The 15,913-nt window shown below is 38.2% G+C and overlaps 1 protein-coding gene and 1 long non-coding RNA gene across 5 annotated transcripts; one reads left to right on the top strand and one right to left on the bottom strand.

Moving 5' to 3' along the window:
- Nucleotides 1-711: 711 nt before the first annotated feature.
- LOC117672421 (leukocyte elastase inhibitor-like) lies at nucleotides 712-14,437 on the bottom strand. Of its 4 annotated transcripts, none has more exons than XM_060682122.2 (7): nucleotides 13,719-14,437; nucleotides 13,404-13,587; nucleotides 12,294-12,431; nucleotides 11,085-11,202; nucleotides 8,728-8,870; nucleotides 7,996-8,163; nucleotides 712-1,488 (listed from the first exon to the last, which is right to left on the bottom strand). In XM_060682122.2, the coding sequence occupies exons 2-7, from the start codon at nucleotides 13,569-13,571 to the stop codon at nucleotides 1,081-1,083; spliced, it is 1,143 nt and encodes a 380-aa protein (XP_060538105.2). In that variant the 5' UTR covers nucleotides 13,572-13,587; nucleotides 13,719-14,437; the 3' UTR covers nucleotides 712-1,080. The 4 variants fall into 4 exon arrangements, with proteins under 4 accessions (XP_060538105.2, XP_060538106.2, XP_087746410.1 ...); XM_060682123.2 differs by having other exon boundaries at nucleotides 13,713-14,367; XM_087890284.1 differs by having other exon boundaries at nucleotides 14,161-14,287.
- On the top strand, nucleotides 13,974-15,273 carry LOC148114855 (uncharacterized). Its single transcript, XR_015733264.1, has 2 exons — nucleotides 13,974-14,111; nucleotides 14,199-15,273. It is a non-coding gene; the product is annotated as an uncharacterized LOC148114855 (long non-coding RNA).
- The last annotated feature ends 640 nt before the right edge of the window (nucleotides 15,274-15,913 follow it).

Raw genomic sequence — 15,913 nt, 5'->3', positions numbered from 1 at the left:
AAAGCATGGGGGGGGGAGGGCTTTCTTAAATATTTAAAGCAAGAATGCCTCTAAATCAGGAGTGTCGAACTGGATTTCTTCGAGAGCCGTGACAGCATTATAGTTGTCCTCCACGGGCCGGGGAGGGGGAATGGATGGCAGATGTGACGGACAACTACTGAAGCACTCTGCCAGCCAAAATGGGGCCCAGGGGGCTGTGTGCAGGCCCCTGCACCCAGTTTTTTGTAGCACAGGCACGGTGGGCCAATCCTTTACTATTTCCAGATCAGCCCCACAGGCCAGATCTAAGCACCCTGGGGCCGGATTAGGCCCATGGTCCTTGAGTTTGACACCCCTGCTCTAAATTATCCAGGCAACATGAATTAAACTGAATTGTAGAAGTGACAACCCCTTCAAAATGTCATTAGAATTTCTTTGACACCTACCTTCAATAAAATCAATGCCTGAAGGATGGACAACAATATATAGTTCAGATTTACTGAACAGAGAGAATGTGGACAAACAAATATCAGAAAATTAGTAGATTGAGGTCACTGGTGATTCGTATGTGAACAATTCTGCGTTACTGAACAGTAAGAAAAGTTGTACCAGAACGCCTCATAAGGTACTAAGACAAATGCCAAATTGCTTTGCATTTTTAAGAACAAAAAAGAAGACACTTTCTGGATTCCATATTATCAATGATTTTCAAGGACAAAGGACCAAAGACTATTATATTGAATGAAAGCCAACTTTATTTCGGTAATTCATATGTTACTCATTTTAAAAATACAATGCACAGTAGCTGCCACTTGCCTGAGGGCTTCCAAAGAGCTCAAACTACAATTCCCAGAATTCCTGGCTAATTGGAAATTAAAGGAACTGCAGTTAAATATCCCTGAATGTCCTAGATTAGAGATGGCTACCCTTTTGAGCAAAGTGTCACATAAAAGCTGTTAACAGACTCAGTAATTCAAGAAAATCAAAGATGGAAAATATCAGGAGGAACCCAACACTTTTCATGAAAATTCCCCCAAGCAAGCAGAGAAACGTGCATATAATAGGAGGCTGGAAGTTGGTTTTATGTCTTAACGATACTCTTTATGGAGAAGCAAATCTACCAAGAAAAAGTATCGTGTTTGTTGGATTATGACGGATAAAAAATAGGAAAGGATGGTCAGCAATAAAATCCTCCTGCATGGGCAAACAAAGGAGCATAATCATAGCAGCAGTAGCTGCTGCTGCTTCAGTGCCCACTTCATTTACTTCTAGAAAGGACTTGTGAACAATTTTAGACACATGGAGATCCTGAGCTCCAGACATTCCAGACAAATCAGCCTTGCCACTGTCAAACAAATCTACTAGCCCCAATGCTGCAAAGTAAGATTTAAGGTCATAGTTTTCTTCCAGCTGAAATTTAGGTAGATGTACATAGACGTCCACGCCGGAATTCATATTCTTTGGCTGGGTCCATTCTTGCAGTTTTTCCAAAGTAAGTTGCTTCTCCAGCTAAAAAGGCACAGAAAGAGAAGTAATCATTTGCATCATTGTGCCACAATATTTCCATTTCAGCAGAGAGATACATGTTGCTGAAAAACAGAATATCTCTGATTTCAGTATGAATGAATTTGCAGAGCCAGAGGGCACATTTCTCTACCCTACACATGGTCTTTCTCTATGGGAAACTGTCAGATGTAAATGCCTTATTCTCAAATGTGTAAATAATGTATATATGGAACATCAGAGGTTAACTTATTCTTTGGACTTTAATGTATTCATAACTTACCACTCCCATTCCTAGCTCCACCCCTTGTATATATAAGGAGCCACCCTCACCATTCTCGTCGCTTCTACCTTGAATATTCAGTGAATATAGAATGCCTATCATAATTAAAAAGAAATATATTTAAAGCTTTAACTTCTATTATCTTTATTGAGTCTGATCCTGAAAATATTGCAACAAGCTGGTAGCAGAGGATGGTTAATTGACTCAATAAGTAATTAAAAATGTCCAAGAAAGATAGGCCCAACACCAGGGCCTACAGCAAAGAAATAGAAACTGATCAAGAGATGATCAACGAATCCACCAATGCGATTTCGAGAGAATCCGAAGAATACACCACTGAAGAAGAAGAACTAATGAGTGAAAATAATGACCAGAAAGAAATCGAAATAGAAAATAACGAACTCAGGTCAGAGATATTAAAGATACTAAAAAGCCAAAAGAATGATGAAAGTCTCATCGCGGACCTCCAGGAGATGCTGAAGAACAGCGGAGCAGCGAGAGAGAAAAACGTCATTAAAGAAAAACCCAAAGATCAAAAAATCGTAAGTGAGATGACTACTGAGAAAATAGTTGTTAAAAAGAAAAGATGTGATCCCGCGCGAAATTTTGAATGGCAGCCATCTTGGTTTCAACGAACTTCAAAAGAGAATGGAGCAGAGCCAATCAAAACGCTCAGTTCAAAATTTCTGGCGCGAAAAACACTATCAGACGAAGAAAGTGAGAAAGAAGTCTCAAACTCTTCAGATGATCCAAAATCAGAAAGTGAAGACGATTTAACAAAATCTCAAGTAAAATCAGCAATGAAAACGCTTTTTGCTGCTTTTGGGCCAAGACTGAAAATTACCAAGACATCTACGAAGAAGCAAGAAATCAAACCGGCGACTCAAGACCTGCACGCTCCCATCCTGACTTCGAAAGCGACGACGCCCGAGCCCAGAGAGCCATGCCGATTTCGCCCTACACCACAGACAAAATCGAATACCAACGCACACAAAAAGAAGAAAAGAACCGTCACCACCACCAGAACCCCAAAAACCGAGCCAGAGACCGACTCATCTGAGGAGGAGCGGATCGAGAGAGCTGAAAGGGAGAGAACCTTCCACGACGCCACCAAAGAAGAAATGAGCAACGCGCATGTGCGAAACTACGTAGACGACCCAGAAGGACTTGAACTGGCCAGAGAACCGCGCAGACTCATTGCAAGCATCCCAATGCCGTTCTGTAATTTCCTGCACTTGAGAGATCACGGACTGCCCCAGGTTGTAAGTAATGGACAGAATAATGTAGGTAACTTACCCAGTGACTTCCCAAAACTTAGAATTGATGGCATTAATTTACAAGAGTGGTATCAACAGCTTCAGGTTATTTTCATGAAAGAAAATTTACTATTCTTTATAACTAGCCCTCCAAGAAGACCTTGGACTTTAAAAATAGATTGTTTACATCATAGAGCATTTTTCATAATAATATCTAGCGTGTCTCCTGCAATGTATCATAGCATCAAACCAAACCTAACTGTATCAGAAATAATTCAATGCATGTTTAATCTATTTCACAGCGATAGCGTAGCTACAACCACAAGAATGTCTAAGGATTTCTTTTCCTCTAGAGTAAAACCAGGGGTTTCTATAAGTGAGCATTTGATAAATCTAAACAAAATAAGAGCTGAGCTACAATTGAGGGGGGAAGTGATTTCAGATCAAACAATGAAAAGTGTTATTATCAATTCACTTGATCCATCATGGGATAGCTTTATGTCACACTTAGATACCATTAATTTGGGATATTTATCCATAGAAAGTCTATCTAACAAATTGATAGCAGAAGACAATTCAAGAAAAAATCGATCCAGTAACCAAACAGACCACAAACCTTTTAGGAAAGTAGTCTTTCAAGATAAACATAATGAGGCCTTTAGATGCTACAATTGTGGATCCAGGGAACATAGTAGAAGAGACTGCCCCAAAGTCTCAAGAGAGAGACATAGACCAGAATATAGGAGCAAATATAATTACAGACAATCTTCCACAGATAGACACAAATATAGAAGCCCACCAAATTACAAAGAAGGTAGAGGGGGTAGAGAAAATTCAAAAGAGAGGAAATCTGGGTCACTGAATGGGCTAAATAAACAAGACAGCACCAGAACACAGCAGGATGAGAATAACAATTGGCTTATTGATTCTGGTGCAACAAATCACACCACCAACAACAAAAGTATATTATCTTCATTTATAGAAGATAAGTTTGTGATAAAGGTAGCTAATCAAGAAAAGGTTCAAGTACTAGGCAAAGGAAATGTGACCTTGCCTGGTCTAGGGAAAATAGAGGGGGTATTATTAATCCCAGAAATACCTCACAACATACTAAGTGCCATAAAATTAAGCAGAGAATCTGATATCAATATAGTTTTCTCAAAGGGGAAAGCAACTATAGAAAAGAACAAAACAAATGTAGGTACTGTAATGATAAAAGGAGGTCTACCCTATCTGATAACTAAAGAAAGATGTTTACATAACATTGATTCAAATATGGAAGATTGTATTGAAGCAGATGATGAAAATGTCAGTAACAGTGACAATGATGAGTGTAGAATAACTCATGATCACAAAAATACATACAAGGAAAAGAAACCAAAAATAGGTAAACCAATTCATGATGAGTGTGCTCACATCTTACACAGGAAGTTAGGACATGCAAGCTTTCCTGTAGTACAAAAAATGACTGAACACGCAGAAGGTGTCAAAATAAAAAATTGTGAAAATTATTTGGAATGCTCAGTATGTAAGTCCACCAAACTAAAAACCAGTCCCAGACCAAAGAAATCTAACAGATCAACTAACAATATTTTTGATTTGGTACATATGGACTTAGTTGGTCCATTAAGTCCCTCAATTACCTATAGAAAACGTTACTTCCTAACTATAGTGGATGACTACAGCCGATATGGTTTTGTTTACACATTAAAGCACAAGGATGAAACATTTCAGAAATTTAAGGAATTCTACAAACGTATAGAAACACAACATAATATCAGAATAAAGCAAATTATGACAGATAGGGGATGTGAGTTCATGTCTAAAGAATTCTCCCAATGGTTAAAGGATAGAGGAATGTTACATTTCACGTCCAATCCTTTTTCTGCATTTCAAAATGGAGTCGCAGAGAGGAAAAATTCCACACTACAAACCATGATTAGGTGCACATTAGAGGATGCTGGTTTAGGCAAACAATTTTGGTCAGAGGCATTACATTATTCGAATTACACTCAAAATAGAACCTGGTCCAGTATTGTGAATAAGACACCATATGAGGTGATGTACAATAGAAAACCCAAATTATCACACATGCACATATTTGGAGTCACTGCAGACGTACACATACCTAAACAATTGAGGAGAAAGGGAGAAAACGTATCCAGGAGATTAAGATTCATGGGATACGAAACTGGAACCAAAGGGTACAGATTTATTGATAGTAATAACAAATTTATAGTATCCAGAACAGCTGTGTTCCATGAACAGGCCAATTGGTCAAAATTGCACCTTAATGAAATATTTCCTAATAAATGTAAAGATACGATATCTTGCGAGGAAGGAACAACAGAAAATCAAAATATTAACAAAAGTAAGAACAAAACCAAAACTTGGACTAATAGTCAGCATAAAATAAAGACAGACACATTAACAAAAAAGGAAGCTAGATATTTGCATGATAACCATAGCAAGCCTGAAAGAACTATTAGAAACAATAGAAACCAAATACCAAATAAATACAAAGATTACATAATGCATATGAATGGAGAACAAATAACACCTAATACATATGAAGAAGTATTGAAACTTCCACATGAAGAAAGAGAAAAATGGGAACTAGCTATGGAAAAAGAGATGGAAAGTTTACAAGGATTAAATGTATTCACACCTGCGATCGCACCTAAGGATAAAACAATTATAGGTACCAGGTGGATTTATAAAATTAAGAACTTAGAAGGAGGCAATACCTTATACAAGGCTAGACTAGTTGCACAAGGCTATGCACAAAAATATCCAGAAGACTATACTGATACATATTCACCCACAGTGAGAACTGAGAGTGTCAAAACAGCCCTTGTAGTAGCATCTGCACTCAATCTGGACGTATTCCAATATGACATACAGACCGCATACTTACATGCAAAATTAGATAAGGAAATATATGTAAGAGCACCACACAGTCAATACACTAATAAGAACGAAATTTGGTTATTAAATAAGAGTCTGTACGGATTAAAGCAATCCGGCAAAAGATGGTACGATTGCTTGGTAAAAGTACTTAAGACCATGGATTTCAACGCCACCACTGCTGATAACTGTTTCTTTGTAAAAAAGAGTAATGATCATATTGAATTTGTATTAATTTACGTGGACGATATTTTATACATTGGAAAGCATAAAGAGAGCAGGGAAATCTTTGTAAATAAGTTAAATGAACACTTCTCACTGAAATCTCTGGGTAAAGTGAATAAATACCTTGGTGTGCAAATTAACAAAACTAAAAGGGGATTCAAACTTACACAGAAAGATAAAATCATCGAACTCCTAAACAAATGTAACTTAAATAATGCTAAAACCTGTGACACCCCTATGCAAACTGATTTTCTTAGAAACACTGATGAATCTTCCCCTGAGTTTAAAGACAACACATTTTACAGATCAGTTATAGGTTCACTCCTTTATATATCTAATTGGACTAGGCCAGATATTGCATTACCTCTCAATCTATTGTCAAGATATGTTAGTAAACCAACTTTGTATCATTGGGAAGCTGTCAAAAGAATTCTAAGATATCTGAAGGGTACATTAGATTTTTGTTTAATGTTGGAACCCAATAATGACAGAGAACCAAAAATTACTTGTTATGCTGATGCAGATTGGGCTGGTGATACATCATGCAGAAAGAGTACTTCTGGTTATGTTTTTCTATTGAATGATTGTCCAGTTTACTGGTATACTGGTAAACAAGAACTAGTAGCCACTTCTACTACAGAAGCGGAATATGTTTGTTTGTCCAAAGCTGCAAATAACCTTGTATGGTTCAATGATCTGATCACTGATGTTTGGAAGAAACCCACCTTACCATTTATTATGCATGAAGACAATAAAGCGGCCATTGAAATATCCAGATCCGATGCAATTGGACAAAGGTCCAGGCATATTGATATAAAGTTTAAGCATGTGAGACAACTGTCTCAAGACGGATTCATTAAAGCAATACATTGCGATACTTCTGAACAATTAGCTGACATATTAACAAAACCCTTACCTTCTAAACAACACAAATATTTAACTTCTAAATTATATGTATTATATTGTCCTGAATCAGGATGTAATTGGTGTTGTGTAACGAACCGGCATTTAGAGGGGGATTTGTCAGATGTAAATGCCTTATTCTCAAATGTGTAAATAATGTATATATGGAACATCAGAGGTTAACTTATTCTTTGGACTTTAATGTATTCATAACTTACCACTCCCATTCCTAGCTCCACCCCTTGTATATATAAGGAGCCACCCTCACCATTCTCGTCGCTTCTACCTTGAATATTCAGTGAATATAGAATGCCTATCATAATTAAAAAGAAATATATTTAAAGCTTTAACTTCTATTATCTTTATTGAGTCTGATCCTGAAAATATTGCAACAGAAACAATAAAAATATGGCAGTGAACTGAGTGCAAGAGGGTTTCTGCCACATGCTAAACAATTTGCAGCTTTAACAGATGTTCAGATGGGAAAAAATTAACACAGAGTTTATAGCATAAACATTATTAGAACGAAACATACCAGTAGATTTTTTTAAAAAGTATTTTTAGGCAAAACCATGGTTGTCCTGTTCAAACTTAACATAAAAAGCTTTTATTTTATAGATACCTTACTGTTTATTATTTAAGATATTATTTAAATCTAATTCAGATATAATCTACTTTCAACATTTTCACCCGAGATGATTAGGGATTCATAGTGTAGCAGAGAAGTCTTCATAGCAGAGAACTCTTGAAGATTTTCTGGAGATCCCGAGAATAAGGCAGACTCTCTTCAGAACCCCACTGTGGAGCCACTCAATGCATCACATAAACCACAACTTTGTCTATGCGTATGGGTGATCTTACCAAGTGTTCATGTCATATTTAGAATAATTTTGTTTGGAACAAGAATTTTACAGCAATAGCAAGAAACAATAGAATCACCTGTTCCAGGCCTGTGGAATTATCCTCAATGCTGTCAGGCAAAAGGATGATCATGCTAAGATCCTTTCCCTTGTATGGGAGTTCCAACACACGACACTTGCATTCAGGGATAAAACCAATGGGAAGCTTCTCTTTCATAAACATCATCTTCACATTCTTCTTTTCTGTCTGCATTATATTAAGAATATCAAGTGACGAGCTTATTAAACAACGAAGAAATAAAGATTCTGTATGCATATGCTAAAGTTGATAGAACTAGTTCTGGGAAGTGGATCTTTGCAAACCTGTATTAATATATAGCTGTTCTTTGGAATCATACAACTCTTTTAAACTAAATGAAATTCATTTCCAAGTTAAGGATAAACAGAACATCTAAACCAATTTAAAAATTACAGTAAACCAAGGGGAAAAAACTACCTGTAGTATAAAAAAATAAAAACTGCTTTATTGTTTTCCTTCATGTATTAGAGCAAATAAACAAATGACCCACTAAATTCAGTAAAAAAAACAATTCAGAATAGAATTAGGTTTAATTTATGGGAAAGCTGAGATTTGTAACTAGAGATTAGGAAGGAACTGATATAAGGCTTCAAAAACATGACTACAGATAAATTAGAATTATGTTTTCAGCGCTATCATAAGAGCTTGATGATGCTTCATGCGATTGCTTATTGCTACACGTGCCTAAACAACAAGCTGTTGTTACAGAAGTGAGACAAAAAAATTATTTACCTTATTTAGTCTAAAAGGCTTGTCTTCAGTATCTTCTTCTTTAAATGCCTTTGCCCAATTGCCTTTAAAGTAGACAGCATTCACCAAAACCAATTTAGTCATTTCATTGATGGATCCTTCAGATAACAACTCAGGGATTTTACCTTGATGGAGAAATTTTACAGTTAATTAGCTGTGCAAAGAACCGAGACTTAAATAATATTATCAATGAGACTAATGTAAATGCACTTGTTAAATGTATTTGCAATTATCTTGTAAATATTTTTGTTTTTTTAAAAATCATGAATTAGCAAAAGCTGCTGTAAATAGCACTGGCCATTTCTGTCATGTGCTTAAGGTGCCACATCTCCAGAATCGGTCAAATCAAACAATCAATCAATTAGAATAGAGGTGGAAGGGATCCTGGAGGTCTTCTAGTCCAACCTCCTGCTCAATCAGGAGACTCTATACCATTTCAGACAAGTGACTATCCAGTCACTTCTTAAAAACTTCCACTGATGAAGCAGCTACAATTTCTGAAGGGAAGCTGTTCCACTGGTTAATTGTCCTCACTGTTAGGAAATTTCTCCTTATTTCCAGGTTGCTTCTCTCCTTCATTAGTTTCCATCCATTGTTTCTTGTCTTGCCCTCTGGTGCTTTGTTAAATAAGTTGACCCTCTCCTCTTTGTGGCAACCTTTCAAAATACCGGAATACTGCTATTAATGGAACACTGCTAATACTGGAATACTAGTGGTTTCGGGGTGGAGTACCATCAGTACGCTGATGACACCCAGCTGTACATCTCCACCCCGGATCACCCCAACGATGCCCTTGAAGTGATGTCCCGGTGCCTGGAGGCCGTACGGATCTGGATGGGGAGGAACAGGCTCAGGCTCAACCCATCCAAGACCGAGTGGCTGTGGTTTCCGACGTCCCGATATAGCCAGTTGACGCCATCACTGACTATTGGGGGCGAATCATTGGCCCCCACGGAGAGGGCTCGCAGCTTGGGCGTCCTCCTGGATTCACGGCTGTCTTTAGAAGAGCACTTGACGGCCGTGACCGGGAGGATTTTTTATCAGGTCCGCCTGATTCGCCAGTTGCGTCCCTTTCTGGATCGGGACTCGTTACGCACGGTCACTCATGCCCTCGTCACCTCCCGCCTGGACTATTGTAATGCTCTCTACATGGGGCTCCCCTTGAGGAGCACCCGGAGGCTCCAACTGGCGCAGAGTGCAGCCGCGCGGGTGGTAATGGGAGCAACATGGCGCTCCCATGTAACACCTCTCCTGCGTGAGCTGCACTGGCTCCCGGTGGTCTTCCGGGTGCGCTTCAAGGTTTTGGTTACCACCTTTAAAGCGCTCCATGGCTTAGGGCCTGGTTATTTACGGGACCGCCTACTACCACCAATAGCCTCCCACCGGCCAGTACACTCTCATAGAGAGGGACTCCTCCGGGTGCCGTCAGCCAAACAGTGTCGACTGGCGGCCCCTAGGGGGAGAGGCTTCTCTGTGGGGGCACCTACCATCTGGAATGAGCTCCCACCGGAGATACGGAGGATCCCGGATCTGCGTTCCTTCCGCCGTGCTGTGAAGACCTTTTTATTCCATCAAGCGGGCTTGGCCTGATCTCTTCCCTTTTTAAAATATGTAAATTTTAATTCTGTTTTTAAATTATTGGGGTATTTTAATTTGTCTGGGCCAAAAAGTTTAATTTGATTTTATCGGGTTTTTAAATTTTGTGTATTTATGTATTTTATTGTTGGCTGTTCACCGCCCTGAGTCCTTCGGGAGTAGGACTTATACAAATCAAATACAAATCAAATAAAACCTAAACCTAAACCTAGCCAAACCCAAAAACCCCAATTTAAAATAAAATCCTCTTTTTGATAAATATATTAATAAAAACATTCAGTGTTTTTAATATTCATTTGCTGAGGTAACATCAGCCCCAACACTCCTGACCTTCTGGAAAAGTCTTAAAATCGGACTCTGCTAGCTGGTCTGGAGCCCCAACAGGAGATTCTATGCTGTGGGGTGGCTGATGGGACAGAGAGAAGAACCCCATCCTCTTGTCTCCTGTCTTATTGGCTTTTGGTCTATTTATTCTTTCAAAATTTTAATTATTTTGTATTGTCTTTTTCTTTTTATCATTTCATAAGATCCCTTATTTTATAAGATCCCTTATTTTATAAGATCCCTTATTAACCACTACACAAAAATAACCTATTCTGTAAGATTAACTTTCCAAACTATTATTTTGCTTTCTCTTTGATCAATTCTGGAAATTGGTCTTTTATGGCAGCAAATAAAAGGAAGGGTTTGACTTGCAACGAAAAGATAAAACTATAGTTGTTATTATTATTTTTTTATCTCACCTTCAGTCTGCTGTTCAACCCATTGGTTAATTTCCTTTTTTGCTTTGTCTGGAGCATTCGAGAAGTCCACTGTGGATAATTCAGCTCCATACAAATTCTGGGTGCTAGTCAAGAAATCCTAGCAAAATAAGACATATAATATTTATAATTTGTAAAATAAATATAATTATTATGGATAGCAGGAGGAGAAGCATGTACATTTAATAAATAATAAATACTAAGATTTATCATCTCCAGTCAATCAGAGATCCAATTAATCTCTCTGTTCCTACTTGACAGCCTTTGCCTTCATCAGTCATGCTGTAGAATTTTCTAACTGCATTTAAGCAAGCACTCATAATGGCATAATGAAGACATGTCTCTTTCTAAAAGGCTGACGTAGTCTGTGTTGAAATTTTCCAATTCACTGTCATGATAACCAAGTTTAGGCTGAAAAACACAACTAGCCCAAAGAGAAAAAGTGGACTATTCTGAGTGAGATCTTAAATCTAGACCTCCCTGCTCTTCTTCAGTACTTGAACCATGATACGGGATTAAACATCATGTGTTTGTGTTTCGATTGAAATGTAACCTGAACGGAATGGTCTTTGAAGAAAGTTTATTCTTCTGAAAAGATATGATATTATACATATAATTTGTAATCTAATTGGAAAATCTGGATCTATCTTATAAAGTGAGCTGCAATACTTCTACATCTCACAAGAAAGATGTCTGTAAGTGGATAAAAGAGAGAAAAAGAATGAACCTATAAATCTTCATATTTCATAGCTGGGATGGAATGTGCACCTGGAGAAGCAATGGTGGGGGGGGGAGGAAATTTTAGCAAAACACAGTGTTTTCCCAGAGACACACTGAGATTAAGTGGCTGTGCAGTCCCAAATGGAGGAGAGAGAGGGGAAGAGGTTCAGGGTAGCCACACCCTGCAATCTCTCAGGATATAGTAGGTTAGATGGTCATAAACTCCATTTGGCAAGATTCTGTCCATTACGTATAAGAAAATGAGTGACTGGATGTGATTGGCTCTTACTGTATCATCTTTGGACTGGGCTGACCATAGCAGTCCTAATTAAGAGAGATTAAAGATTCCCTTAAAGCAAAGGATAACTGGATTGATGAATATCATAGTCTAATAAAATTTGAAATTGATCTATAAAGCCATTCTGATGGTCCATTAATTATTGATATTTATTTATTTAGCAATCTACTTACAGACAAAAAGTTGAAATTTTTTTCTCCATACAATCTATTAGCAAGTTTCAGAACGTAGAGTGCATTGCTCCGGTTAATTTTAGTATTGAGCGTGTGAAATACTGAATGAAGATCTTCAACTCCATCAAAATGAAATGTCTGCATGGAAAAGATAAATCCTACTTTAATACGAATAAGAACAGCGAAATTAGGGTTAAGGCAAAAATAATTTTGTCTACGAACAATGGAGACGTTTCAGTAATCTACAGACTCACAGGTAGAAAGCATACACAAACAAACAGTACGATGGACCATTCTTTGCAAACTTAGGTGTCATCCTAATAGAGGCGCATACAATATCTAAGATTAATACAATGGGTTATATATATATATATATACAAGGAAAAATTGGGGATTTATCAAAGCCTGAATGCGTTTTCTATATATTCTGTCGGGGAAATAACAAAATAGGTTGTTTTATTCAAAATTACCTTAGGGTATCAGTTACAGAATCTATCTAGACTATGTGCCAATTATGGCACAAAACTAATGGGAACGGATAAGGAAAAAGTTGAACGTTAGTCTGATTTTCATAAGAAATGGTTTTTTGAGAAAACATAGCAAGAGAGTAGAGAATGTTTCCTTTGAATGCCATGGAGAACACCAGAACATTAATTTTCAGTTTTGTTCTTACATCCTTATTGCATACAGGTTGGACAACTGTATGTGGAAAATCTAAACTAAGGGTTTTCAAACTTTCTCACAAAGTCAGACCTGTCAGTTAAGAACCTCTGGTCAATACGCCAACTTTAGTGATAGAAAATTGGAGTGTTCTCTCTCTCTCTCTCTCTCTCTCTCTCTCTCTCTCTCTCTCTCTCTCTCTCTCTCTCCACACACACACACACACACACACACACACACACACACCCTTATTCTGTTGAAAATTGTTTATTCAGCAGAACATGATTCATCACATTAACATGATTCATCAAGTTAAATCCAAACATAACTTCCCTCTACTAGAGACGGTCTTTCCAATATGCAGCACTTAAAATTCAACTCTCCTTACAAAAGAGCCGCATTTCCTCGTATTAGCAGCCATACTAACGTGTCAGAAAAATACCTGCTGACCTTCAGGAGTTCCGAGGCTGTGTTACCGCGGGCCCCTAAGGCGACCATGGCCAGGGCGGACGATACACTGAGCGGAGAAAAGAAAACGTTGCCGGTTGGGTTGGCTTCCGTCAACTTTTGGAAAAGATCCAGAGCAAACTGCGAGTTTGCATTAGCCAGTTTATCCATAGCGACGAAGGGAAAGCTTGAAAACAAGGAAAAAGGAAAAAGAAAGGAAATTATTTCTGAAGCACCTTTAAAATTATAGCACCGATGCCGAGCAACAACGACGGGAGAGGAAGCACAAGCTTGAAACGCCTGAAATCCCACCCTTACGAGAGAGGACCAGCGGCGATGCTTGGATGCGTAGAGAGCCACTCCCGCGCAGATCTCCGGTCCTGACGTTGCGAGGAAGGGAGCGCCGGGACAATCACTGGAGCCGGTGAGGCGGTAGCGCCCTCGGACTTTGCCCTTCACCGGCTGGCAGAGGAAGAGATCTGAACCAAGCAGGTTTCCACAGTTGGAAGGCGTGAGAAGAGCGTCAGCAGGAGGAAAAGTTGGGCTGCCCTCAATTTGCTACACCCGAAGAGAAGGCCTCCAATACACGCACTTAGCCCACCGGCCCCAGCTGCAGAAGCTCGCCGGCATTACTTCTTTGTATTTGTTGTGCATCAATTTTCTTCTTATATCCTTATTCCCTACAGGTTGGACAACTATACGTGGAAAAAGGTAAACCAAAGGTTTTCAAACTTTCTCATAGAGTATAATCGAGGGCTACCTTGCTTCTTTAATTGTCCTTTTCTTTTTGTTCCATAGGTCTTACTGGCGCAGGGTGTCATCTATTTCACCAGAGCACTAAAGTCTGTTGAAATGTACAACGCTTACAGTCATGTGAAATCATGCCTAAGAGACCACCTAGGACCACTTCCGCCTGTGCCTTTGCATTTGTGGAATGCACCAAGCAAGCTCATGAAAAATTTAGGTTATGGTAAAGGTTATAAATACAATCCTATGTACAAGAATCCTGTAGAACAAGAATATCTGCCTGAAGAGTTGAAAGGGATCGATTTTTTCACACTAAGCAAACTTTGATGAAACACCCTATATTGTCACACATGATTCATAATAATCCTGTAACATTTTTTTGAAAGCTCATTTCAGTTTTAAGAAAAAAGTATTTTTCCGGGCTAGCCATATTTAACTGGTAGCCTCAAACTGGGATGCCTACGTTTTTGTATTCAAAAATATGTATGTTAATTCAATCATCTTTGGTGCAAATGAAACGATTTTGTGGATATTCTACTGTTCCAATTTGAGGCAAAAAGCTGCTCAGCACAGATATAGATATACACATTAATGTTGTCAGAGATTCCTTTAAGAAACTACACCTTTTGTACACTACTTGTGTAGTCAGATGAAAATATGTGTTCTATTTAAGGAACTGCTCCTTTTCCACTTGAAGTCCAAATAGCTGCACATTCCTAAACCATTTTATACTACAAAGAATATTTTATTGCATGCTTTATGCAAAATGTAAGAATTGTTTGATAACCTTGGATAAAATACATATTATATAGATAAAGAACAACTAAAATCACTTGATTTATCAAGGATATAAATAGGGCATTATTTTAAAAATATAAATAATAAGAATTGCCCAGCTTAGCTAATATTACGCTTTTTCAATGGGACTGATGCAAGGATATATTTAATATAATCCATAGAATTTAGAAAGGCCTAATTTTAACTTTTGGCCTTGATTGTAGCTTGATTTATTCCAGTGTGTAAATAAATACTGCATTTGCACCTTAAAGTGAAAAAAAAAAATCCTTAGAATTGAACTGTAACTTGAGAAATTTTGCAACTGAAAATAAAGTTAATTTAAAATCCATCATTGTTTCCATTTTGCTGTGCAGTCTTATACTGTGTTCCTGTGATTTTGTTTTGTTGGCCCAGAGCTCCATCTGTAGATAGCCCTGGAAACAGAGAAGGACCAGTCCACGGTTCCTCTGCCAGTGAAAACAGAGCTCAGGAGGCCTGCAGGCAGCCCTTCTGAGCTCTGTTTTTCCTTGCCGAGGGTTGCAGGAAACCTTCACAGCATAAAATAGAGCTCAGGAGCCTGTTTTTACTGACAGAGCACTGACAGGCCAGCACAGGTACTTCCGACAAGAGTGATGTCAAGCTGGCCACACCCACCCTGGCCTTGCCCCCCTCCCCCGAGGTCAATCACAATCCTAATGTGGCCCTCAATGAAATCGAGTTTGACACCCCTGCTCTAAATCATCTAGGTAACATGAATTAAATTGAATTGTAGAAGTACCAACCCCTCCATTAGAATGTCATTAGAATGTCTTTATTTCACACTTTTCTTCAATAGAATGAATGACTGAAGGACGGACAACAATATATAGTTCAGATTTACTGAGGAGAAAGAACGTGGATAAGAAATATCAAAAAAATTGTAAAATGTGGTCACTAGTGATTCATATGTGAACAATTCGGCATTTACTGAAAGATAAGAAAAGTTGTAC

The sequence above is a fragment of the Pantherophis guttatus genome, chromosome 3 (assembly GCF_059756535.1).
Source record: "Pantherophis guttatus breed Tessera chromosome 3, ASM5975653v1, whole genome shotgun sequence".
NCBI lineage: Eukaryota > Metazoa > Chordata > Lepidosauria > Squamata > Colubridae > Pantherophis > Pantherophis guttatus.
Note: the sequence above shows the minus strand (reverse complement) of the source record. Positions and strands in the feature narration are given on the sequence as shown.